The 26741-nt window shown below is 44.9% G+C and overlaps 1 protein-coding gene across 1 annotated transcript in view; it reads right to left on the bottom strand.

Moving 5' to 3' along the window:
* Positions 1 to 26741, bottom strand: part of LOC144500261 (corticotropin-releasing factor receptor 1-like) — a 180919-nt gene that overhangs the window by 17577 nt on the left and 136601 nt on the right. The window contains exon 15 of the mRNA XM_078222937.1: positions 16494 to 16535. Coding sequence (XP_078079063.1) covers positions 16494 to 16535 — 42 coding nt within the window. The remainder of the gene's footprint in view (positions 1 to 16493; positions 16536 to 26741) is intronic.

The raw sequence follows: 26741 nt of genomic DNA on the forward strand, positions 1-26741 counted from the left end.
AAGTTCAGGTGAAGGTGCTAAATTGGGGGAAGGCTAATTACAATAATTTTAGTCAGGAATTGAAGAATGTAGATTGGGGGCAGATGTTTGAGGGCAAATCAACATCTGGCATGTGGGAGGCTTTCAAGTGTAAGTTGATAGGAATTCAAGACTGGCACATTCCTGTAAGGATGAAGGATAAGTATGGCAAGTTTTAGGAACCTTGGATAATGAGAGATATTGTGAGCCTATTAAAGAGAAAAAGGAAGCATTTGTCAAGGCTAGGAGGCTGGGAACACACGAAGCAAATGTGGAATACAAGGAAAGTAGAAAGAAACTTAAGCAAGGAGTCAGGAAGGCTAGCAGGATTAAGGAAAATCCCAAGGCTTTTTAATACATATATAAAAAGCAAGAGGGTAGCCAAGGACAGGGCCCACTCAAGGACAGGGGAGGGGATCTATGCGTGGAGCCAGAGGAAATGGGCGAGGTATTAAATGAGTACTTTGCGTCAGTATTCACCAAATAGAAGGACTTGGTGGATGATGAGTCTGGGAAAGGGTGTGTAGATAGTTTGAATCATGTTGAAATCAAAAAGGAAGAGGTAGGGAAATTATTGGAGAGGATTCTTCGAGACAGGATTTACTCCCACTTGGAAATAAGTGGACATCTTAGTGAGAGGCAACATGGTTTTGTGAATGGGAGGTTGTATCTCACTAACTTGATCGGGTTTTTCGAGGAAGTGACGAAGATGATTGATGAGGATAGGGCAGTGGATGTTGTCTACATGGACTTCAGTAAGGCCTTTGACAAGGTCCCTCATGGCAGACTGGTGCAGAAGGTGAAGTCACATGGGATCAGAGGTGAGCTGGCAAGATGGATACAGAACTGGCTCGGTCATAGAAGGCAGAGGGTAGCAGTGGAAGGGTGTGTTTCTGAATGGAGGGCTGTGACAAGTGGCGTTCCTCAGGGATCAGTGTTGGGACCTTTGCTGTTTGGAATATACATAAATGATTTGGAGGAAAATGTAACTGGTTTGATTAGTAAGTTTGCAGATGACACAAAGGTTGGTGGAATTGCGAATAGTGATGAAGCCATCGGATATAGATTGGTTGGAGACTTGGAGAGATGGCAGATGGAGTTTAATCCGGACAAATGTGAGGTAATGCATTTTGGAAGGTCTAATACAGATGGGAAATATACAGTAAATGGCAGAATCCTTAAGAGTATTGATAGGCAGAGGGATCTGGGTGTACAGATACACAGGTCACTGAAAGTGGCAATGTAGGTGGAGAAGGTAGTCAAGAATACATATGGCATGCTTGCCTTCATCAGCCTTGGCATTGAGTTTAAAAATTGACAAGTCATGTTGCAGCTTTATGGAACCTTAGTTAGGCTGCACTTGCAATATAGTGTTCAATTCTGGTCAACACACTAGGATGTGGAGGCTTTGGAGAGGGTACCAAAAAGACTTACCACTTTATTTCAAAACTCCCAGAAAAGGAATATATGTACAAATATGACACAGGCATTGTAGCCAACATATATACATAGTGAAGCATATTTACAAAAGCACGGAATTACAACCATCCCCATGCAACATGTCCTTTCAGTAGTCTCCGTAGACGTGACATGTCTCTCAGGGGGTTGGCGCTTTCTGGAAGACCGTCTCCTAGTCTCAGGAGCCTTTTCCGATGTAGTCTCCCAGACTTTCAGAAGCTCCTTTTCCTAAATTCATTCGTGGGACATGAGCGTTGCTGGCTGGCCAGCACCCCTAGTCGCTTTTGAACTGAGTGGCTTAGAGACCATTTCAGAAGGCAGTTGAGAGTCAACCACATTGCTGTGGCTCTGGAATCACATGTAGGCCAGACCAGGTAAGGACGGCAGATTTCCTTCCCAAAAGGACATGAGTGAGCCAGATGGGTTTTTCCGACAATCGGCAATGGTTTCATGGTCATCAATAGATTCTTAATTCCAGATATATATTTCTAGAGAATTCAAGTTCCACCACCTGCCATGGCGGGATTTGAACCTGGGTCCCCAGAACATTAGCTGAGTTTCTGGATGAATAGTCCAACGTTAATACCATTAGCCACCGCTCCTGCTGTTTGGTGGAATCATCCCTTTCTGACTGGCCGCTGTTGTCCAGTGGCGCTGCTGCTGCCTCCTCCCTAGGGATGACCAACCCTGGCTTGGAAACAGGCGGCTCAGATTGCACCACTGGTTCCACCCTGGCCAACTCTGGATTTTGATGAACTTCACATTGTTGGTGAGGTGCGGCAACCAACTGGTCCACATGTCTCCTCCAGACCAGCTCATCCCTGGTCTGAACCATGTACCACAATGATCCTGTTTGAGCCACCACAATGCTGGAACCCACTTTTCCCTGACATCTAGTTTCTGGCCAAGACGATCTCCCCTCTTTGGAAGGTCCTCGACTTTGAAGTTCCTGCCCTTCTGGCCATCTGTCCTTCTGGTTTTCGCTGTGCCACCTCTCTGGTCTCCTCTGGCCGCAGCAGGTCAAACAAGGTCCTCAGCTGTGGATTGGACATTAAGGAAGCCAGTGAGTGCTGAGTTGTCGCATGTGGCGTGTTGCGATACATGCTCAGGAACTTGTTGATTTGCCGCCCAAGCATTCTCTCCCTTGGAGAGGCTTTTAGAGCTTGTTTCGGGGTTTGCACAAATCTCTCCCCCTGGCCATTTGTTACCCTGTGATAAGGAGCCAATCTCACCTGTCTGACTCTGTGGAATTCCAGGTACTCCCCAAATTATTTTGCCACAAAATGTGGACCACGATCACTAATGGCTTGTTCTGGGTTTTGGAACCTGGCAAATATTTCATCCAGTCACTCTCTCATTGCTGCAGCTGATACTGACTTCGTGACCAGTACCTTGGACCACTTATAGTGGGCATCGACAACCACGAGTAGCATCTATCCCTCCAGCGGCCCAGCAAAGGCGATATAGATCCACTGATACGGTGACTGGGGCCATTGCCCTGGATGAAGGGTTGACACCTTCCGTATCAATGTGCAGGATTCACACGATCCCACTTTCTCCTCAATCTGGGCATCCACATTTGGCCACCAAAAGTAACTCCTGGCTACTTTTTCAATTACATCATGGCCCTTGGTGCACCTGTTCCAGCAACTTCCTCTTAATGGTGGGGGAGGGGGTGGAGCGAAGTAACAACTCGAATCCCCCTCATTAAACACCCATCTGACACAGACAATTTCCACCTCCTGAATGGTTAAGGCCGCAATTCTGGGTGATTCCTCTGACTCATTGTCCCTCTCAGGACTAAGTCCTCCACTTGGCTCCACACCTGATTCGCTGACACCTGTATGTTGTCTTCTTGGGAGAAGTACAAGATCTTTAGGTTCCAGTCGGGAACATCTTTATCCCCCTGTAGCCTTGACAGGGCATCGGCATTGCCGTGCTTCTCTGACTGCCGGTATCTGATTTTATACGAGTAGACTGACGGAGCCAATGTCCATCTCTGAAAGCGTGTTGCCGCCATTGACTGTATCCTGGTATACAGGAACAAAGATGGAGGTTAGCGGCCTGTGGCCGGTCAGCAACACAAAGTGTCTGTCATCAAGGATGTCAAAGACGATGCCCAAGCCTTCTTTTTCAACTGAAGTAAAGTTTATTTATTTATTAGTCATAAGTAGGCTTACATTAACACTGCAATGAAGTTACTGTGAAAATCCCCTAGTCGCCACACTCTGGCACCTGTTCGGGTACAATTGAGGGAGAATTTAGCATGGCCAATGCACCTAACCTGCACATCTTTTGGACTATGGGAGGAAACCAGAGCACCCGGAGGAAACCCAACAGACACGGGGAGAACGTGCAAACTCCACACAGACAGTGACCCAAGCTGGGAATCGAATCCAGATCCCTGGCGCCGTGAGGCAGCAGTGCTAACCACTGTGCCACCATGCCGCCTCAAACTCCATCGATTTTGTCAGTGATCACGATATGAAAGTGATCGGTCTTTCCCCTCCGTTCAGTAAGATGTGAGACAATACAACGCCAACCCATAAAGCGAGGCGTCACATGCTAACTGTAATGGTAACTTGGGGTTAAAATTAGTCAGCATTTCCACCTTTATAAGGCTTGCTTCATCACCCGGTAAGCCTCCTCACATTCCTCGGCTGCCCTTTTTCCACCAACCGATGCAGAGGTTTCAACCAGAAAAGTCAGATCCAGGAGGAACTTGCCATAGTAATGAACAAGTACCAAAAATGATCCAAGTTGGGACACATTCTCTGGTCTAGGGGCCTTCATGAAGGCCTCCACCTTCTTGGGCGCCTTGTGTAGTCCCTCACCATCGATTACATGGCCCAGGTACTCGATTGAGTCTTTAAAAAACTCACATTTCTCCCCATGCTCCTGCAACTTCTTTAAGGTTTCCTCTCGGATAGTCAAAGTCTTCTCTTCGGTAGAGCCAGTAACTAAAATATCGCCCAGGTAACACTGGACTCCTGGCAACCTACTTAAAATTTGGACCAAGGTCTTCTGGAAAAGAGCTGGTGCTTATGTGATGCCAAAAGGAAGTTGCCTGCAGCGGAAAAGTCCCATGTGTCACTATCATTAGCAGCGGCTGAGACTCCTTTGTGACCCCCATCTGCAATTGGTCTGTGACAGATCCATTTTAGAGAATTTCTTTACCCTGCCAGTCGGTTCAATGAGGGGAAGTGGGTATTGATTCACACACAGGGCTAGATTCACCGTTACTTTAACGTCACGGTTGTTGTAGTGGGAGACTTCAATTTCCCTGGTATAGACTGGAAATCGCTGAGGGCAGGGACTCTGGATGGGGAGGAATTTGTAAAATGTGTACAGGAGGGTTCGTTGGAACAATATGTGGACAGCCCAACTAGAGAGGGGGCTATACTGGACCTGGTACTGGGGAATGAGCCCGGTCAGGTCTTCAAAGTTTTGGTTGGGGAACATGTGGCAAATAGTGACCACAATTCTGTTAGCTTTAGGATAGTGATGGAAAAGGATGAGTGGTGTCCCAAGGGTAAGGTGTTGGATTGGGGGAAGGCTAACTTTATTGGGATCAGGCAGAAATTGGCAGCTCTTGATTGGGAGAGGCTGTTTGAGGGTAAATCCACATCTGGTATGTGGCAGTCTTTTAAGGAACGGTTGTTACGGCTACAGGACAAGCATGTGCCTGTAAAAAAGAAGGATAGGAAGGGTAGGATTAGAGAACCGTGGATAACCAGGGAAATTGAGGGACTGGTCAAAAGGAAAAGAGAGGCGTATGTTAGGTCCAAGCAGCTAAAAACGGAGGGAGCTCTGGAGGAGTACAATGAAAGTAGGAAAATACTCAAACGGGGAATTAGAAGAGCAAAAAGGGGTCACGAAATGTTCTTGGCAGACAGGATTAAGGAGAATCCCAAGGCATTTTATTCATACGTTAGGAACAAAAGGGTTGTTAGGGAAAAAATCGGACCTCTCAGGGACAAAAGTGGGGACTTATGCTTGGAGCCCAAAGAGGTAGGGGAGATCCTAAATGAATACTTTGCGTCGGTATTCACAAAGGAGAGGGATGTGTTGACTGGGAGTGTCTCGGAGGGGAGTGTTGAACCGTTGGAGAAAATCTCCATTACAAAGGAGGAAGTGTTAGGTTTGTCAGAGAATATAAAGACTGACATATCCCCAGGGCCTGATGGAATCTATCCAAGGCTGCTCAGGGAGACGAGAGGTGAAATCGTTGGGCCTCTGACGCAAATCTTTGTCTCGTCACTGGACACAGGTGAGGTCCCAGAGGATTGGAGGATAGCCAATGTGGTCCCGTTATTTAAGAAGGGTAGGAAGGATAACCCGGGTAATTATAGGCCGGTGAGCTTGACGTCCGTGGTGGGGAAGTTGTTGGAGAAGATTCTTAAAGATAAGATGTATGCGCATTTAGAAAGGAATAAACTCATTAACGATAGTCAACATGGTTTTGTGAGAGGGAGGTCATGCCTCACTAACCTGGTGGTGTTTTTTGAAGAAGTGACCAAAATGGTTGACGAAGGAAGGGCCGTGGATGTTGTCTATATGGACTTTAGTAAAGCGTTTGACAAAGCCCCTCATGGTAGGCTAGTGAAAAAGGTTGGATCCCATGGGATAAAGGGGGAGGTGGCTAGATGGGTGGAGAACTGGCTTGGTCATAGAAGACAGAGGGTGGTAGTGGAAGGGTCTTTTTCCGGCTGGAGGCCTGTGACTAGTGGTGTACCGCAGGGCTCTGTATTGGGACCTCTGCTGTTTGTGATTTATATAAATGATCTGGAAGAAGGAGTAACTGGGGTGATCAGTAAGTTTGCAGACGACACAAAACTGGCAGGACTTGCAGACAGTGAGGAACATAGTCAGAGGCTACAGAAGGATATAGATAGGCTGGAAATTTGGGCAAGGAAATGGCAGATGGAGTTCAATCCTGATAAATAAAGAACTCCAGCAAGTTAGTTGAAGATTATTTCCCCATTAGAAATCCCTCTGGCTCTTCCTAACCAACCCACATTTTTCCCTTGTGACTACTAATTCTATCCTGAGTAATTGTTTCCAGAAGCTCGTCCACTACTGATGTTAAACTGACTGTTCTGTAATTGCTGGGGTTATCCTTGCAACATTTTTTTAGCCTTTTGGGTGGCACAGTGGTTAGCACTGCTGTCTCACAGTGCCAGAGACACAGGTTCGATTCTGGCCTCGGGTCACTGTCTGAGTGGAGTTTGTACATTCTCCCCGTGTCTGCATGGATTTCCTCCAGGTGCTCCAGTTTCCTCCCAGACTCCAAAGATGTACAGGTTAGGTTGATTTGCCATGCTAAATTGCCCCTTAGTGTCAGGGGGATTAGCAGGGTAAATGTGTGGGCTTACGGAGATAGGGTCTGGGTGGGATTGTTGTCGGTGCAGGCTTGATAGGTCAAATGGCCTCCTTCTGCACTGTAGTGATACTATGATTCTAAAGAATAACATTTGCAATTCTCCAGTCCTCTAGCATCTCCCGAGGCTAGAGAAGACTGGAAGATTATGACCAGTGCCCCTGCAACTTCCATTCTCACTTCCTTCAATATACTAGGTTAACTATCTTGAATTCCACCAGCAGCCAGGGATAGGAGGGTATGACTGTGAGTGAGACAGATGGAGGGAATCAGCAGGTAGGGTTGCAGGAGCCTAAGCCTTGTCCTTGTCCAACAGGTTTGAGATTCTTGCATCCTGTGTGGCCAAGAGTGGGGAGTATGGGGAAGATGAGCAAACGTGGTTCAGGGAGCCATGCAGGTGGGTGGGGAGAAAAGATGTTCACTCATAATCGGAAATAATATAGCTCGGGGCATAGACATTGTTCTCTGTGACTAGGATCAAGCGTCCCATAGATTTTGTTGCCTACATGGTGCCAGGGCTTGGAATATCTCATCTGAGCTGCAGAAGAACTTGGAGTGGGAAAGTAAAGATCTAGTTGTCATGGTCCAGATAGGAACCAATGACATAGGTAGAACAATAGAGGTTCTGCTGAGGGAATACAAGCAGCTAGGGGCTAAATTAAAAAACAGAACCAAAAAGCTCTGGATTACTACCTTGGCACAGGATCGACAAGATTAAGGAGGTAAATGCATGCTTCAAAAGTTGGGGTGGGAAAAATGGGTTCGAATTCATGAGACATTGGCACCAATACTGGGGAAGTAGGGATGGTCTTCACCTGAATCATGCTGGGACCTGAGTCCTGGTGAATCACTGAAAAAACAGATCTGAAACTCTCCTATTTTCTCACCCATTCTGAACTTAGAATTTTTTTGTTAAGATCGCCCTCTTTTTGTCTGAATGCATGAAGCATTCAGAAGAAAATTAATTAGTTAACAGTGCAGAAAGAGACAAAGAGATATGATTTGGGAGCCATTACTGAAACATGGTTGTAAGGAGACCAGGTTTGGGAATTGAATATCCAAGCGTGCTCAGTATTTCAGAAGGATAGACAGAAAGGAAAAGAAGGTGATGTAACTTTACTAAGGAAGGAAGGGGTCAATGCTGTAGTGAGAAATGATATAAGCACTGTAGGTCAAGGTGTGAAATCAGTTTGGATGGAAATAAGAAACAACAAAGGAAAGAAATCTCTGGTGGGAGTAAGCTATACATCTCCAAACAGTAATTCCACAGTGGGGCGCAGTATAAACCAGGAAATACTGGGTGCTTGTAAGAAAGGTATGATGATAATCATGGATGATTATAATACGCATAGAAACTGGATTAATCAAATTGACAAGGGTAGTCTTGAGGGAGAGTTCATTGAGTGTATTAGAGATTGTTTCTTGGAGCAATATGTTGTGGAACCAACCAGAGAGCAGGCTATGCTGGGTTTGATATTATGTAATGAATAGGAATTAATTAATGATCTCATCGTTAAGGATCTTCTCGGGAAGAGTGATCATATGGTAGAATTCAAAATTCAGTGTGAGGGTGAGAAACTGGAGCCCCACACTCACATTCCGGAGTTAGACAAAGGTAATTATGTTGGCATGAGAACAGACTTGAGCCTAGTAGACTTGGCAGGAAGGCTAAAATGTAGGACAGTTGAGCAATGGCAGTTGTTTAAGGAGATATTCAATTCCTCCCCAGTAAAATATATTCCAGAGAGAAAGAAAGATTGTAAGAGGGGATAAAACATCCATGGCTAAGCAAGGAAGTTAAAGATAATATAAGGACAAAAACTAAGGGCAGCACGGTAGCACAGTGGTTAGCACTGCTGCTTCACAGCTCCAGGGACCTGGGTTCGATTCCCGGCTTGGGTCACTGTCTGTGTGGAGTTTGCACATTCTCCTCATGTCTGCGTGGGTTTCCTCCGGGTGCTCTGGTTTCCTCCCACAGTCCAAAGATGTGCGGGTTAGGTTGATTGGCCATGTTAAAATTTCCCCTTAGTGTCCGGGGATGCGTAGATTAGAGGGATTAGAGGGTAAAATATGTAGGGATATGGGGGTAGGGCCTGGGTGGGATTGTGGTCGGTGCAGACTCGATGGGCCGAATGGCCTCTTTCTGTACTGTAGGGTTTCTATGATTTCTAAGGTATACCATATTGCAAAGGCTAGTGGCAGGCCGGAAGATTGGGAAACTTTCAAAGATCAACAAAGGGTTACTAAAAAAATTGGTTGGTTGGTTCTCAGCTGTTAAAGGCGCAAGTATGGAACGTGAAAATAAAATATTTGATAGATTTCAACATTTCCAAACAAAATACCAACTGATGTGGCCATGAATTTAACAATGCCCAAGTGACCAACAGAAATTCTAGAGAGAATATCCCCTCAAATGCCAGGGGCACACTCAGGCCAACCTTCATGACCTGGCTGCATTCTGTACCCTAATCTCCAGGAGTCTGTGTTTAGAGACAGTATGGTGCCTATAATCAGAGACAAGCATCAGGTGTTGGTGAGGGAGCATTTAGGAAACAGTCATCATTGTATTGTAAGGTTTAGGATGATGATAGAAAAAGAAAATAGGCAATCAGAGTAAGAATAATTAACTGGGGGGAACGTCGACTTCAACGGGGCAGGAACGGAGCTGGGCTGGTTAGACTGAATGGAAAGGTTGACGGGAGAATCTGTAGCTAAACAATGGTTTACCATCGAAACAGAAATGTTTCAGACGCAGTCAAGAACATAGGAACATAAAAACTAGGAGCAGGAGTAGGCAATTCAGCCCATCGAGCCTGCTCCGTCATTCAATACAATCACGGCTGATCTATCTTTCCTGCCTATTCCTCATAACATGGTGGCACAGTGGTTAGCACTGCTGCCCCACGGCAGCAGGGATCTGGGTTCAAGTCAGGCCTTGGGTGACTGTCTGTGTGGCGTTCTCCCCATGTTTGACCCATGTCTTTGTGAGTTTTCTCTGGGTGCTCTGATTTCCTCCCACAATCCAAAGATGTGCAGGTAAGTGGATTGGCCATGCTGAATTGCAACTTAGTGTCCCAAGATGTGTAGGTTAGGGAAATTAGCAGGGTAAATATGTGGGGTTACAGGCATAGGGCAGGGGTTGGGTCTGGGAAAGATGGTCTGTTGGAGAACTCATGCAGACTCGATGGGCCAAATGGCCTTCTTTTGCACTGTAGTGATTCTATGATTCTATGACTAATTTAAAAAATATAAAAACTGACAACAAAAGCTTCTATAAGTATATAAAAGTGAAGAGAGTAGCTAAAGTGAATGTTGATTCCTTGGAGGATGAGTCCGGGAGTTAATAGTAGGGAACACAGAAATGGAGGAGACACTAAATCAATATTTTGCTTCAGTTTTCATGGTGGAGAACACTAGTACCATCCCAACAGTAACAGGTAATGCAGAGATTATAGAAAGGGAGGAAATGAGAACAATCATCATTAATAGAGAAATAATACTCAACAAACTACTGGGATTGAAGGCAGACAAGTCCTCAGGGCCTGATGGCCTACATCCTGGGGTCTTAAAGGAAGTGGCTGCAGAGATCGTGGATCCACTGGTTACAACATTCCAAAATTCCCTGGATGCGGGAAAAGTTATGGCGGATTGGAAAAATGCTAATATAACCCCCTTATTCAAAAAGGGAGGGAGGCAGAACATAAACAAACAATAGACCAATTGGTTTAACATCTGTTGTTGGGGAACGGTTAGAATCCATTTTTATGGAAGTAATAACAAGACATTTAGAAAGTCAAAATGCAACCCATTAGAGTCAGCATGGTTTTAACGAGGGGTAAATCATGTTTGACTCATTTGCTAGACTTCAAGCCTCGTTTGAAGACCCTTCCAAGATGTCGGCCGGAATTCTCCCGTCCTGCCCCCATAGGAATTGTAGCGGACGGAGGGGGGGAACCATGCAAAGGTCCATTGACCTCGGGCGGGATTCTCCGGTTTTGAGGCGAGTACAGCCGGAGAATCCCATCCATCATCTCTCCTTATTGCAGTAATTGACTCCTTAATTAATCGTGCTACACCACCTCCCTTTTTACACCCTCTTCTGTGTTGCCTAAAGATCCTATACCCCGGAATGTTGAGTTGCCAGTCCTGCCCTTCCCTCAAACATGTTTCCGTGATGGCAACAATATCACATTTCCGTGTGTCAATCCACACCTTTAACTCATGTCTTCCCTATTCCACTCTTAGCATTAAAGTAAAGACCATCCGGTCCTGCCTTACTCTCTTGACACTCAATATCGCTGAACTCACTCTGACTTGCTTCCTTTACTATAGAATGATGTGTCTTCAATTCATCAATATTCTGTGTCCCCTCCCCCTGCCAGACTAATTTAAACTCCTCCCAACAGCACTAGGAAATCTAACTGCAAGGATGTTGGCCCCAATGTGGTTAAGGTGCAGACCGTCCCGTTTGTACATGTCCCACCTTCCCCAGAAACAGTCGCAGTGATCCAGGAATCTAAATTCTTCCCTCCTGCACCAACTCTTAAACAATGCATTCATCTGCACTATTTTTCTATGTCTATATTGGCTCCAGGAGTAATCCAGAGATACCATTGAGGTCCTGCTCTTTAATCTGCTGCCGAGCTCCATGAATTCTTGATGCAAGACCTCATTGCTAACTTTGTCTATATTGTTGGTACCAGCATGTACCACGGCCTCTAACTCATCAGCCTCCCCTTTCAGGATGCCCTGCAGCCATTCACTGACATCCCTGACCCTGGCATCAGGGAGGTTACACACCATCCTGGAGTCACATCTTCAGCCACAGAAACACCTGTCTGCTCTCCTGACCAATGAATCCCCTATTACTATTGCTCTTCCTCTCCCCCTGTACAGACAGGCCGCTTGTGGTGCCAGCAGCTTGTCTCTGACTGCACTCCACCAAGGTACCAGCACTCTCATCAGCTTCCGAAATGGAATACCGGTTAGTGAGCGGGACCCCAGGGGGCTCCTGCACTCCCTGCTTGTTCTTCCTGGACTATCTGGTGGTCACCCATTCCCTTCTTGCCTCTAGTCCCTTGAGCTGTGGTGTGAGCACCTCTCTAAACGTGCTATCCACGTAACTCTCAGCCTCCCGGATGCGCCACAGTGTCTCCAGCAGCTGCTCCAGCTCCGAATCCTGGAGTTCCAGCTTCTGCGGCTGGGAGCACTTCCCGCACATGTGGTCACCTAGGATACTGGCAGCATCCAGGACTCCCCACATGTGACACGCTGCACATTCCATTCGGCTGTCCTCTCCTGACAGCTCTTAAATGTAAAATTAACACCTGAGACCGTCAAAAACCTAGATAAAAATATAACATGGTATAAATTGCCAATCCTCATTTGAAAGATCTATTGCCAATCCAGGTGGATTTTCAATCCCTTCCCAAAAGGCTGGGCCCTGATCCTTGCAGCACTATTCGGGGGAGTGGGAGTGTCACCAACTTTTATAGATGCACCATAGAAAGCATTCTTTCTGGTTGTATCACAGCTTGGTATGGTTCCTGCTCTGCCCAAGACCACAAGAAACTACAAAAGGTTGTGAATGTGACCCAGTCCATCATGCAAACCAGCCTCCTTTTCATTGACTGTGTCTACACTTCCTGCTGCCTCAGCAAAGCAGCCAGCATAATTAAGGACCCCATGCACCCCGGACATTCTCTCTTCTGCCTTCTTCCGTCAGGAAAAAGATACAAAAGTCTGAGGTCACGTACCAACCGACTCAAGAACAGCTTCTTTCCTGCTGCTATCAAACTTTTGAATGGACTTACCTTGCATTAAGTTGATCTTTCTCCGCACCCTAGTTATGTCTGTAACACTACACTCTGCACTCTCTCGTTTCCTTCTCTATGAATGGTATGTTTTGTCTGTATAGTGCGCAAGAAACAATGCTTTTCACTGTATGTTAATACATGTGACAATAATAAATCAAATCAAATCAAAGTCCGTTTCACGTGTGTAACTGGGGTTACAGTAGCCCCAATAATGCGTAAGGGCTCTCTGGTGTGTGTGACTAATCTAGCCTTGGTGTCCCAGAGGCTTAAAGGCAAAATGCCCATTCCCCAATAATAGAAACTGCGGCTCATGTGTCTACCTCCGTGCCTAGGGTTTGGCCATTTACCTGGAGTTTAATCTGGATTGGAGCCACTTTGGTTGTGATGATGCAATTTAGCTGCATCAATTCCTGATTCTTGGGCTGGTTTATTTGTAAAGCCCGGTCTTCAGGTGGCTTCGCCCTTTAGCCTGGGCAGTACGCCTTTTGCCTGTTTTGGTAGCCTTGTCCGGGGCAGACTCTATGACTCCAAGTATAGCATGAATGTGCTCCCTTCTCATTGTATTGTGGAGAAACTGCCCGTCCAGTTCAATAATCTCACAGCCTCCGACTCCAATTGTCAGCAAATAGGGGATGTGAGCTTTATCTGCTGGGGACTTGGTTCTATGATATGGGGGTTGCCCAAGGCTGAGAGTGTTACCATCTAAGGGCTCTTGAAACTCTTGGGCCCCTTTTTCTGCCTTTTCGTGAGAAAAGGCCAGTTCGATGGCTTTCTTAAGGTCCAGATTCAGCTCAGTAAGTAGCTTACTTGGGTAGCAATATTATTTATTCCACATATTAAGCGGTCCTTTAACATTTCCAGAAGTGCTGGCCCATACTCTGTTCCGCCAATTTCCATTGTCTTAACAAGAATTTGGTGATTTGTTTCCCAGGGAGTCTAGTTGCCGTGTTAAACCAGTAGCACTGCAATATAACAGATGGTTTGGTATCCTAGTAGTTCGCTACCATGGCTGGAATTTTACCACCTCGCCCGCCCCGAAATCGGCATTCTCCGTTGGCCTCGGGCAGGATTTTACGAGGCTTGGGTGGGCGAGGCGGTAATATTCCGGCATATATCTCTAAGTTCATTAAAGGATTTTGAATCTGGGACTGCCGGGTAGGTTAAACTCGAGGCAGCACGGTGGCACAGTGGTTAGCACTGCTGCCTCACAGCGCCAGGGTCCCGGGTTCAATTCCGGCCTCGGGTCACTGTCCGTGTGGAGTTTGCGCAGTCTCCGTGTCTGTGTGGGTTCCCTCCGGGTGCTCCAGTTTCCTCCCACACTCCAAAGATGTGTGGGTTAGGGTGATTGGCCAAAATAAATTGACCCTAGTGTCAGGGGGGTTAGCAGGGTAAATATGAGCGGTTACGGGAATAGGGCCTGGGTGGGATTGTGGTTGATGCAGACTCGATGGGCCAAATGGCCTCCTTCTGCACTGTAGGGATTCTATGATCTTTGCGATGCTGAAAATTTGGGCCCGACAAGCAGTCAGGAGGATGACTTTCATTGTCCTCATCTATCCCGTTTGCCCGGGAGATATATCTCATTCTTTCAGATTACTGGGGCCAATCCTCCACAACCACATCATAGTGTTCCAGTTTCCCAAACAGCGGCATTTCCAATATCTCCCCGTCACTGTCGTACTGAGTTAATTGAAAGACAAGATTTTCCAAACTTTCCTTGTTCCTCAAGGCCAATGTAATAACTCAGGAAGCCCGACTGGAAAGGAATGGTATTTATTGTTGAAGACAAAATTGAACCATTACTCTGTGGTGTTCATACATAAGTCCCAGCAGGGACACAATTCCACAGACCCTTTCAGCCTTATAAAGGGCTCAGGTGATGAGTTCAAGCAGGAACTCATCACCTGAGCCCTTGGTAACCAGCAGGCATTTGTTGGTTACCAAGGGAACTCATACTCAACAAGCCCTTAAGGGAGGTCAGTTAGTGCTTCCCCATCGAACTCCTGGAGTTATTACAAGTGGACATTGAGTAAATTTAAGGAGGTGATAGACAGATTTTTAATTAGTCATAGAATCATAGAACAAACAAACCATTGTTACATTTGCCATTCCCCTCCATGCCCTGGCAATGGCTTGGCATGGATCTCTCTGACTTCAGAGGACTAGGTTTACCTTCTAATCATTAATTATTATTTTCCTGGTTGAAAGCAGCAACTTCACACCCCAACCATGGGACCAATGGTCAAAGCTCTGTTACACATATGCATCCAAGATGAGGTAATGTCAGAAAATTTTGCAATGACTATTTCCATCTATTGACTGATAATATGGCTTCCACCACATTACCAATTCACCACACCATCCACTGGTGAATGGTGAAGCAGAAAGTGGGGTCAAAGCCAATAAAATATTGAAGAAGACCAATGACCTGGAACTATCCTTGTTCAACTCTGGAGCTATGGCATTGAGCTTTTTGCCAGCCAAATTATTCAGTGGCAATAAGCTGAAAACACAAATCTCTTTACTCCAACATCAAGTCAGACCTAACGTCACTTGCTGAGACAATGACTAAATAAGATGCCATGAACAAATGTTCAAAGAGAGATGGTACATTTGGTATAACCACTGACATAGGGCACAACCACTGCCCACACTAGCACCAGAACCTCAGGGCCAAAGTACAGTCACCAAATCTAGCAGCCATGGTCATAACTTTGCAAAACACCACTCAGAACTTTCAGACAGAACAAAAACCCCTGCTTCCCCAGGACATTGTAAGGAGCCAGTCCTTCAAATTTCATCTTGACAACACTGACGATGTGGCTTCAATCGATAACAATCCAGAAACACCATTCAGGTCCAGGAATCAGGTGTACCACAGCAACCCCCAACTGAGGATATGCAGGACAAGATCAGAGAGAGCTCTCTGACAATTTCAACCTATGGGATTCTGATTGTGGGGAAAATGATGGAAATGTAAATTATTTTGTAAATAGCACAACAACAGAATTTGATAGTTTCAAGGTAATATTTCAGGAAGATGGGTTAATGATTATGTTAATGAAACCATGATGTTAATGATCTAACGGTGACATCAGGGGTCAGATGACTGAAAGACTCCAAGAGAGTAGGACAGAGAGCAGTCTAGCTGTCATTAATTGGGAAGAAAATGGGGTAGTGGTATTGTCACTGGAAGAGTAATACAGAAATGCAGGGAATCCCGAGTTCAAAACCTACCACAGCAGATGTGGAAATTTGAATTCAATAAAGATTTTGACTTAAAAGTCTCATGATGACTATGAAAGCATTGCTGATTGTAGCAAAAACCCATCTGGTTCACTAATGTCCTTTAGGGAAGGAAATCTGCCATCCTTACTTTGTCTGGCCTACATGTGACATCAGTTCCACAATAATGTGCCGTCTGAAATGGCCTATCAAGTCATTCAGGGCAATTAGCGATAGGCCCAGCGATGAATGAATGAATGAATATATTTTGCGTCCTGATTACTTTGAGTTCATTATGATTTCTATGCAAATTGTGTAAATCAATAATTTTATCTCAAGGCACCCATCTCAAGGCACCCATCGCCGGGGTAAAACATCACCAAAACAATAAAAGCAATGAGGGGAATCATCATGCATCACTAATATGCTGGATAGGGAAAGAAGAAGCAACTCAGAGGGATGACCAAATACTTGAGAGGAGAGAAAATTGAGGAGGTAGGGTCTTGATGATTGGAGGTCTATCTGCCAATGATGGTGTGAATGGACACTGTCAATCCAATATCTGCCCTGTTGAAGCAGAGATTCAGTTTGCTTACCTCACCGTTCAAGAAGCAGTAAAAGACAGAGACAAAGAAGCCCTGTGAGGAGAGAAGAGACAGTATAACAACCATCGGCTCATTACGTTCCAACATTACACACTCTTACGGACATGTTACATTTCCCCTTCACTTAGCTCATTGCAGGAGTTGAGCAACTTTCAGGTACAGCAATAAATTGGGAAAGTAAATGAAATGCTAGCCCGTATTATAAATCAATTAGAGGATAAGAGTGATGAAGTTTTAATGCAATTTTATTGGTCCTTGGTGAGGCCCTACCTGGGGTACTGCATAAAGTTTTGTTCTCCTAAGCTAAGGAACCAAATACTTGTCTTGCAGAGAGAACAAAGGAAGTTAATTACACTGATTCCTGGGAAGAAGGGATCATCCCACAAGGAGTGTTTGAGTAGGTTAGACATATCGGTTGGAATAATGAGGCATGAACTTATTGAGAGACTAAGGGGGGATTCTCCTGTCCTGCTCGCCACGGGAATCGTAGTGGGAGGGGTGCAGACCATGAAAAGATCCGTAATCCCGGGCAGGATTTTCCGGTTTTGGGGCGAGCGCAGCCGGAAAATCCCGACCTAAGGGATTTGATAAGCTAGATGTTGAGAAAATACTTCACCTGCATGGGGAATCTAGAATTAAAGGTCACAGTCTCAGCATAAGGTCACTTAGATCAAGATCAGGAGATTAGAGATCTTTGAAATAGTTGTGGGAAAAAAATCGGCTGCTTTCAGACTCTGTCCCCTTGAGTGACCAGATGGAGAATTTCAGAGTTTTAAAATTGGCCTTTATTTTTTGCTATAGCAAGGGATCTGATACGCCAGGAGGTGGCGCACAAGAGAGCACTGAATAAAGCATTACACAGACAGTTAGACTTGTTCATAAAAACATAGAAACATAGAAAATAGGAGCAGGAGGAGGCCATTCGGCCCTTCGAGCCTGCTCCACCATTCATCACGATCATGGCTGATTGTCCAACTCAATAGCCTAATCCTGCTTTCTCCCCATAACCTTTGATCCCTTGTAACTTGTTCAGTAATTAGCATATAATCAAAGGGCTAATAAACTTACTAATCATCAAACCAGTTTAAAAATCAGCGCAGCTATAGCTGCTGAACTCAGTCACACAGGGAAACTACGAAAATCCTCGATTCTAAGCAGACCTAGATCAGAGTCAAGGACCATAAAACTCCAAGGGAACACACAAGACCTGCACTGAATTGTGCACAGTTGCAGCTTGTTAGTATTTGTTCTAACAAAGGACAATGAACATGGGAGGACACGGGGGAACATGGGGAAGTTGATATACTATTGGTTAGAGCTGTCAGAATAATGTCTGGAATTTAGTAGATGAATAGAAAGAAGTGCGTGCTTAGGGATATTATAATTAAGTAGATGTGCTCAAATCATAATTGGACAATTATATTCTTCTGTTATACCTCATATAACACTAACTATTAATTGTGAGTGAATATAGATAACTTGTGAGCAAATGTAAACCTTTGATTGGTATATGCCAATTACTTATAAGCAAACCTGCTAGTCTAACTGTCTGTGTAATGCTTTATTCAGTGCGCTCTGGTGCGCCACCTCCTGGCGTATCAGATCCCTTGCCAATAGCACAAAAATAAAGGCCAATTTTACAAATCTAAAACTCTCAATCTGGTCACTGAAGGGGACAGAGTCTGAAAGCAGCTAATTTTGTCCCCCAACATGAATGCTCTACCCCTGAGAGCTGTGGGATATTCAATTGTTGAGTTCGGAAGATTTTTGGATAAAGCGATTTTTTTTTTAAGGTAGAGCCGAAATAGGTCAGCCATGATTGTACACATGAGCTCGGAGCAGGAGTAGGCCACTCGGTCCCTTGAGCCTGCTCCTCCACTCAGGTAGATCATGGCTGATCTGATTGTAACCTCAGCCCCACATTCCTCCCCACCCCAATAACCTTTCACCCCCTCCTTAAATAAAAATATATCCAGCTTTGCCTTAAAAATATTCAAAGAGTCTGTCTTAAACGAATAACCCCTTATTTTTAAATTGTGACTCCGAGTCCAAGATTCTCCAACAAGAGGAAACATCCTCTCCATTTTCACCCTGTCAATACCCCTCAGGACCTTCAAAGGTTTTGATCAAGTTGCCTTTTAATCTTCTAAACTCTAGTGGATACAAACCTAACCTTTCCAACCTTTCATCATGAGTTAACCTGCCCATTCTAGCTATTATGCTAGTAAAGTATCTCTGAATTGCTTCTAATGTATTTACATCTTTCCATTAATAAGGAGGCCAATAGTGTACACAACACACAAAATGTGGTCTCACCAATGTCCTTTATAACTGAAAAATAACTCCCCTACTTTCGTAATCAATTCTGCTCACAATAAATGATAACTCTCTACTAGCTTTCCTCATTACTAGTTGTACCTGCATACTAGCCTTTTATGATTTCATGGATTAGGACACCCAGATCCCTCTGCGCCTCAGAGCTCTGCAATCCCTCACCATTTAGGTAACAAGCTGCTTTATTATTCTTCCTGCCAAAATGGAAAATTTCACACTTGCCCACATTATACTCCATTTGCCAGATATTTGCCCTCTCACTTAACCTATCTATGTTCCTTTGTAGCCTCCTTATGTCTTCTTCACAGAATCACAGAATCCTACATTGCAGAAGAGGTCCTTCGACCCATCGATGGAAGGCCCTGACCTGCCCACCTAATCCCACTTGCCAGCACTTGGTCCATAGCCTTGAATGTTATGGCGTGCCAAGTACTCATCCAGGTACTTTTTAAAGGATGTGAGACATCCTGCCTCCACCACCCTCCCAGGCAGTGCATTCCTCACCGTCACCACCCCCTGAGTAAAAACCTTTTCCTCAAATTCCCCCTAAACCTCGCATCCCTCACTTTTAACCTGTGTCGTAACTGACCTTTCAACTAAGGGGAACAGCTACTCCCTATGCACCCTGTCCATGCCCCTCATAATCTTGAACACTCAATCAGGTCGCCCCCTCAGTCTTCTCTGCTCCAGAGAAAACAACCCAAGCCTATCCAACCTCTCTTTACAACTTAAATGTTCCATCCCAGGCAGCATCCTGGTGAATCTCCTCTGCACCCCTTCCATGGTGTTCCTATAATGTGGCGACCAGAACTGCACACAATACTCCAGCTGTGGCCTCACAAAAATTCTATACAACTCCATCATGACCTCTCTGTTTTTGCAATCTATACCCCGATTGATAAAGGCGAGTGTGCCATATGACTTTTTCACCACCCTATTCCGCCTTCAGAGATCGATGGACAAACACGCCAAGGTCCCTTTGTTCTTTGGAACTTCCCAGTGTCAGACCTTTCATAATATACTTCCTTGTCAAATTTCTCCTTCCAAAGTGCATCACCTCACACTTTTCAGGGTTAAATTCCATCTGCCACTTATCCACCCATTTGACCATCTCGTCTATAGCTTCCTGTAACTGAAGACACTCAACCTCTCTGTTAACCACCCGGCCAATCTTTGTGTCATCGGCAAACTTACTGATCTTACCCCCCACGTGGTCATCACTGTCATTAAATAAACGACTAACAATAGAGAACAATGAGATAGAGAATCTGGTGAACTGGGGCGGCGACATTAATCTCTCCCTCAATGTCAACAAAACAAAGGAGATTGTCATTGACTTCAGGAAGCGTAAAGGAGAACATGCCCCTATCTACATCAATGGGGATGAAGTAGAAATGATCGAGAGCTTCAGTTTTTTAGGTGCCCAGATCACCAAAACCTGTCCTAGTCCCCCCATGCTGACACTATAGTTACGAAAGCCCACCAACGCCTCTACTTTCTCAGAAGACTATGGAAATTTAGCATGTCAGCTACGACTCTCACCAATTTTTACAGATGCACCATAGACAGCATTCTTTCTGGTTGCATCACAGCTTGGTATGGCTCCTGCTCTGCCCAGGACCGCAAGAAACTACAAAAGGTCGTGAATGTAGCCAAATCCATCACGCAAACCCCCCCAACCATTTACCCTGTCTGCACTTCCCGCTGCCTCGGAAAAGCAGCCAGCATAATTAAGGACTCCACGCACCCTGAACATTCTCTCTTCCACCTTCTTCCGTCGGAAAAAAGATACACAAGTCTGAGGTCACGTACCAATCGACTCAAGAACAGCTTCTTCCCTGCTGCCATCAGACTTTTGAACGGGCGTACCTTGCATTAAGTTGATCTTTCTCTACACCCTAGCTATGACTGTAATGCTACATTCTGCACTCTCTCGTTTCCTTCTCTATGAACGGTATGTTTTGTCTGTATAGCATGCAAGAAACAATACTTTTCACTGTATACTAATACATGTGACAATAATAAATCAAATCAAATCAAATGTTAATAAAGACTTGCTTTAATAGAGGGCCCAGCACGAATCCCTGTGGTACACCACCATTGGCTTCCAGTCACTAAAGCAGCCATCTGTCATCATTCTCTGTCTTCTACCGCTAAGCCAATTATGAATTCACCTTCTCAGATCACCCTGTATCTCATGTGTATTTGCCTTCTTAATAAGTCTCCCATGTGGGTCTTTGTCAAAGGCTTTGCTGAAATCCGTGTAAACTACATCAACCACACTACCCTCATCCACACACTTGGTTACATGCTCAAAAAATACAATCAAATTTGTTAGGCATGATCTCCCTCTGGCAAAACCATGCTGACTATCCCTGATCAAACATTGCCTCTCCAAATGGAGATAGATTCTCTCCATCAGAATCTTCTCCAGTAGTTTCCCAACCACAGACGTGAGACTCACTGGGTCTGTAGTTCCCCGGTTTGTCTCTACAACCTTTCTTAAATAGTGGGACCACATTGACTGTTCTCCCCGGTTGCCAGGGAGGAATTAAAACTTTGGGTCAGAGCCCCTGCAATATCCTCCCTTGCCTCCCACAACAACCTGGGACACAATTCATCCGGACCTGGAGATTTGAACACTTTTAAGCCCACCAATACCTCCAATACTTTGTCACTCCCTATGATAATTTCCTCTAGAGCCTCACAGTCTCTCTCCCCGAGTTCCATAACTACCTCCTCATTCTCATGGGTGACGAGAGATGTAAAATATTCATTTAACACCCTACCAATGTTCTCTGCCTCCACCCTCAGATTTCCCCCTTGGTCCTTAATGGGCCCTATTCTTTCCCTCTTCACAACTTACTTTCCTATCTACCTTTGTGTTGTCAACAAATTTCACAACCATACCTTCGGTCTCTTCATCCAAGTCATTTAGATAAATTGTAAAAAGTTGCGGTCCCAGCACTGATCCCTGTGGCACACCACTCGTTACATCCTGCTAACCAGAGAAAGATCCATTTATACCAACTCTCCGTTTCCTGTTAGCTAGCCAATCTTCAATCCCCTGGATGAGCACATGAGGAGAATTGAGTTAGTTAGGATTATATTTGCTGGAGTTTAGAAGACAATTCTAACAGGACTAGACAGACTAGATGCAGGAAGGATGTTCCTGATTTGGGGCATGGGAGGGAGGGTGGACATCCAGAACCAGGGATAACATTCCAAGGATACGGAATAAACCTTTTCAGACTGAGATGAGGGAAATTTATCTCCCAGAGAGCAGTGAGCTTGTGGAAAGCAGCTGAGGCCAAAACTATTCTATATTTGGATAGATGTTGTATTGTTGTTCTGTCATTTTAGTTTAATCACATGTTTAGTTTGTGATGACATCAGCTGCTTTTTATCTAGCCTAAGCCTTTGTACGGAGAACAACTACTCAATAAATCTTCTTTGTTTAGTGCAACAAGCCCATGTGCTGCAACTCCACTTTCTATTATCCCCACAAGTGCTACATATACAACAAAAAAGAAAGCTGGCCCCAAGGAGCAGATTAAAAATTATCTTCAAACAAAAAGAAGAAGCAAAAATTTGGAGTTGCACTTACTTGATGAAGGGCTGATCTCTTTTTGATGTTTCCAATGATCGGAGCAGAATCAGCAACAGGTCAACGATTGTACCTGACATTGGACTGGTAAAGTACTGGGATAGAAAGAAAGGTCCCTACCAAAAAGTAAAATCTTTGCAATCCAAGGTGTTCAGGGTGCAGACCTCACCACGTGTGTAGTTTAAGTAAGGTACAGAGGTGGAGTGAAAAAATAGATCTTCATTGAAACTTAGAGCTAGTTGTTACCTTGGCTCACGTTGAAAAATAAAACTAGACCATTTGTTATCAAGGGAAGCTCCTGGAAAAAGTGACTGTACAGCTCCCAGTAACCCAGTGCAATGGTGGGAAAGTTTGGTGCCATTGGCTCATTTGAGGAAGAATCCAAAAACTGGAAGTCTCATGTAGAATGATTTCATTATTACATACCGGCACAAACTATTCCAGAGGATATTATAGTCCCAGCATTTCCTGGTACCTTTCAACTTACTCTGACCCAACCCGAGAAACCCGATAGCAAAACATACAAAGAATAAGATATTGGAGGACCGATTATTGACCCAAGCCCTTAATTGTGCTCTGACAAAGGGTCATTCAGGCTCTATTCTCTCTCCACAGATGTTGTCAGACTTGCTGAGATTTTCCAGCATTTTCTTTTTCTGTTGCCTTAATTATGCAGAGTGTTTAAGGTTCCATGAACAAAATAAGAACATAGAACAGTACAGCACAGAACAGGCCCTTCGGCCCATGATGTTGTGCCGAGCTATAAGCTATAAGGAGAGAAGATAGCTCAATCTGTGGCAACCCTAAAGCACTTCACAGAACATTATGAATTTGGTGACCCTCTGAAAGATACAATTAGAGAGTGTTTGGTTTGTGGGATCAGGAATGAGGCTATATGGCAGAGCTTGCTAACTGAACGGAATGTTAAATCTTAAGACAGCCTAAGAAATAGTCATTTCAATGGAGCTTGCTGCTAAGGAGGCTTTTCAGCTCGGAGCAGGCATGTGGATTTATAACAGGAGTACCACCCAGTGGAAGTCTACCCAGCAGGAGCCGTGTCATCTCTATGTAAACACAGGTTATTCACAGGTTGAATGTTGGTGCAGAGACAGCCACTGCAAAAATCGTGGAAAAATTGGTCACATGGCAGGAGCTTGCTGGAGGAAACCAACTTCCCCAGGAGTGAATGTTCAATAAAAAAATCAAAATACATCAAAGAGAAAAAAACAGAATGTATTTCACCAAACTAGTTCACAACAAAATAATCATAGAATCACACAGTGCAGAAGAGGCCCTTTGACCCATCGAGTCTGCACTGACACGGGAGAAATACCTGGGGTGGAATTCTCCCCAAAAAAATTCTAAGTGTTGAATTTACAGGAAAACTGGAGTAATTCATGCTGGTTTTTTCAGTGGGAGTTCGGAGAAGAATCTCCCACACTCTGTGCACTGCAGAGGCCACCAGCATGAATGTCATTACATTTCAGGCCCAGGAGGCTAAAACCAGTGGGCCTCTGCACATGCCGGATCGCGGACCCCCCGACCATTCCTGGCCTTCCCCCCATCCCGGACTGTACCGATCTCCAGCCCCCCCTTCCCCCCCCCTGCAGTGCCACTCCCCCGCAGACAGACCACCACCCCCCTGGCCAGACCCTCTACCCCCGGCAGACCCCCGCCCTCCCACAGATCCCCACCCCCCAGCCTACCCCGATCACTGGCTGATGGGGGGTAGTATAGAATTCTTTCTATGAGGCCCTTCATTTTAGTTTTACTATAATAAGTAGATTAGGTTAAGGTAATGATAAAGTGTCTTGTGTATAGTGAGAATTCACAATGTGCCTGGAACAAAATATGTAAAGGTATTATAAACTGCAAAGGTATTGTAAACTGTATAACCATAAATGAACCAAGTATTATAAGCTTAAACTGCATTTTCATTTTATATGTATTGTGCGCTTTGGCCAACTTCGTTCTGAGTGCAGCATGATAAGAAACACAGCGGTAGTCTGGCTGAATTATTTTAATACAACGGAGCATAGAAAGGTAGTTTCTTTTGGCTACGCGAAAGCAAGTTTAATCATAGGCCTGATATGTCAGGGAATGGATTCGTTCATGTGTGGTGAGGCAGGAGAAGTCTCACAATCTGATAAGGAGAATGATTCCTTTTGCCAATTAAGATTTGCAGCTGCAAGCAGAGGCCTTCGTTATCAGAATTGACGAGGGTTAGGTTTCCTAGGTAGCGGGGGAGGAACCTACAGGGGCAATGAGCTAATGATCTCCTATTCCTGTTGACAGATGGAACATTATTGGCTAAGGTAATAATGTGTAATGTTGTGATTGGACTCTCCAGTCTGATTGACAAGGCTGGGCGGGATATCGAAATCTTCAGAATAAAAAACAATTTTACAATTGCGAGACTAGCTGAGAAAGGACAGTCAATCCTTATTGACTGTGTCTTTCTCCTGATGCATGCATTGACAAATAAATTCCTTTTCATTCTTTAACTATATAACTGTCTTTCGCAGTCTATGTATTGGTTGAATAAGGTCAACTAAATACAGGGCACCCCAGGGGGACACCACAAAAAATTACTCTTACTCTGGCCTTCCTCCTGCCTCTATCGATCCCAATACAGAGTGGCAGTGGGACCCCCACCGGGACCGATCATCCCCTAGGACCTGCATCAGACCATGCCCCCTAGGCCCCACCCCTCAATTTATCCTGCCGCCTTGGCACTGACCCATGTCACTTGGACAGTGCCAAGGTGTCCCCTGGGCATTGGCATTTTTCCCCTTGGGCAGTGCCCCAGACATACTCTCTTTCACCTTCTGAGATCCCCCCTCATTCGTCTGAACTCCAGCGAAAACAATCCTAACCTAGTCAATTGCTCCTCATACATCAGCCCTGCCATCCCCGGAATCAGCCTGGTAAATCTTCGCTGCACTCCCTAGAGAGCAAGAACATCCTTCCTCAGAAAAGGAGACCAAATCTGCACACAATACTCAGGTGTGGCCTCACCAAGGCCCTGTATAATTGCAACAACGCATCCCTGCTCCTGTACTCGAAACCTCTCGCAGTGAAGTCAACATGCCATTTGCCTTATTTACCGCCTGCTGCACCTGCATGCTTATCTTCAGCAATTGGTGCACAAGGACACCCAGGTCCCGCTGCACACTCCCCTCTTCCAATTTACAGCCATTCTGCCTTCTTGTTTTTGCTTCCAAAGTGAATAACCTCACATTTATCAAAATTATGCTGCATCTGCCATTGCTTTGCCCCCCTTCAGCATGATCTGGACAGGTTGGGTGAGTGGGCAAATCAATGGCAGATGCAGTATAATTTGGATAAATGTGAGGTTATTCACTTTGGAAGTAAAAACAAGAAAGCTGATTACTACCTGAATGGCTGTAAATGGTATAAAAGAAGGGGGTAGTGAGACAAAAAGATAGAGCAACTGCCACCTGCCAGAGATAACAGCTCACAGCCCTCAACTCTCTCGCTCTCGAGAGAGAGAAAGAGAGAGAGAATCGCTGGCTCGCAAAGCTTCATCTATGTCTTAGAGAAAGTACCATCTAGGTAGCATAAGTAGCAAAGAAGAAAGAAGTTCCAGACAGAAGAATCAACAGAGAAGGCCCAGAATATTCCGGAAGACACAAAACCTGGTTTGGAGATTGACTAAATTCTGTTTTGTTAATGAGTGGGAATTATATTTATTTGAGCAGCATTCCATTAGAATCTTGTTTTATTTGGGAATAGTTAATAGTTTGAAGGGAGTTATTTAGTTTGTTAATAGTTTAGGTAATTTCTCACTGTTAGATAAATAAATGGTTACGTGTTAATTTTAGAGAGAGTGTCAGGGATTTATTTTGTATTTAACCACTAGAAGTTGCTGAAGAGCAGGTCACACCACTTCACACACACCTTTTACAGATTATAAGGCGAGGTACTCCTCTTTGGGTGTTTCGGTGTTAGTTCTCAGAGGGGGGTCAACCTGCGCTTTATAACAGTAGTCAGGAAGGCAAATGCAATGCTAACATTCATTTCAAGAGGATTAGAATACAAAAGCAGGGATGTACTGCTGAGGCTTTATAAAGCTCTGGTCAGACCACATTTAGAATATTGTGAGCACCTCTGGGCCCTGTATCTAGGGAAGGATGTGCTGGCGTTGTAGAGGGTCCAGAAGCGTTTCACAAGAACAATCCTGGGAATGAAAAGCTTGATGCATGAGGAGTGTCTGAGGACTCTGGGTCTGTACTCAATAGAGTTTAGAAGGGTGAGGGGAGGATCTCATTGAAACT

Source organism: Mustelus asterias, chromosome 11, assembly GCF_964213995.1.
Source record: "Mustelus asterias chromosome 11, sMusAst1.hap1.1, whole genome shotgun sequence".
Taxonomy (NCBI): domain Eukaryota; kingdom Metazoa; phylum Chordata; class Chondrichthyes; order Carcharhiniformes; family Triakidae; genus Mustelus; species Mustelus asterias.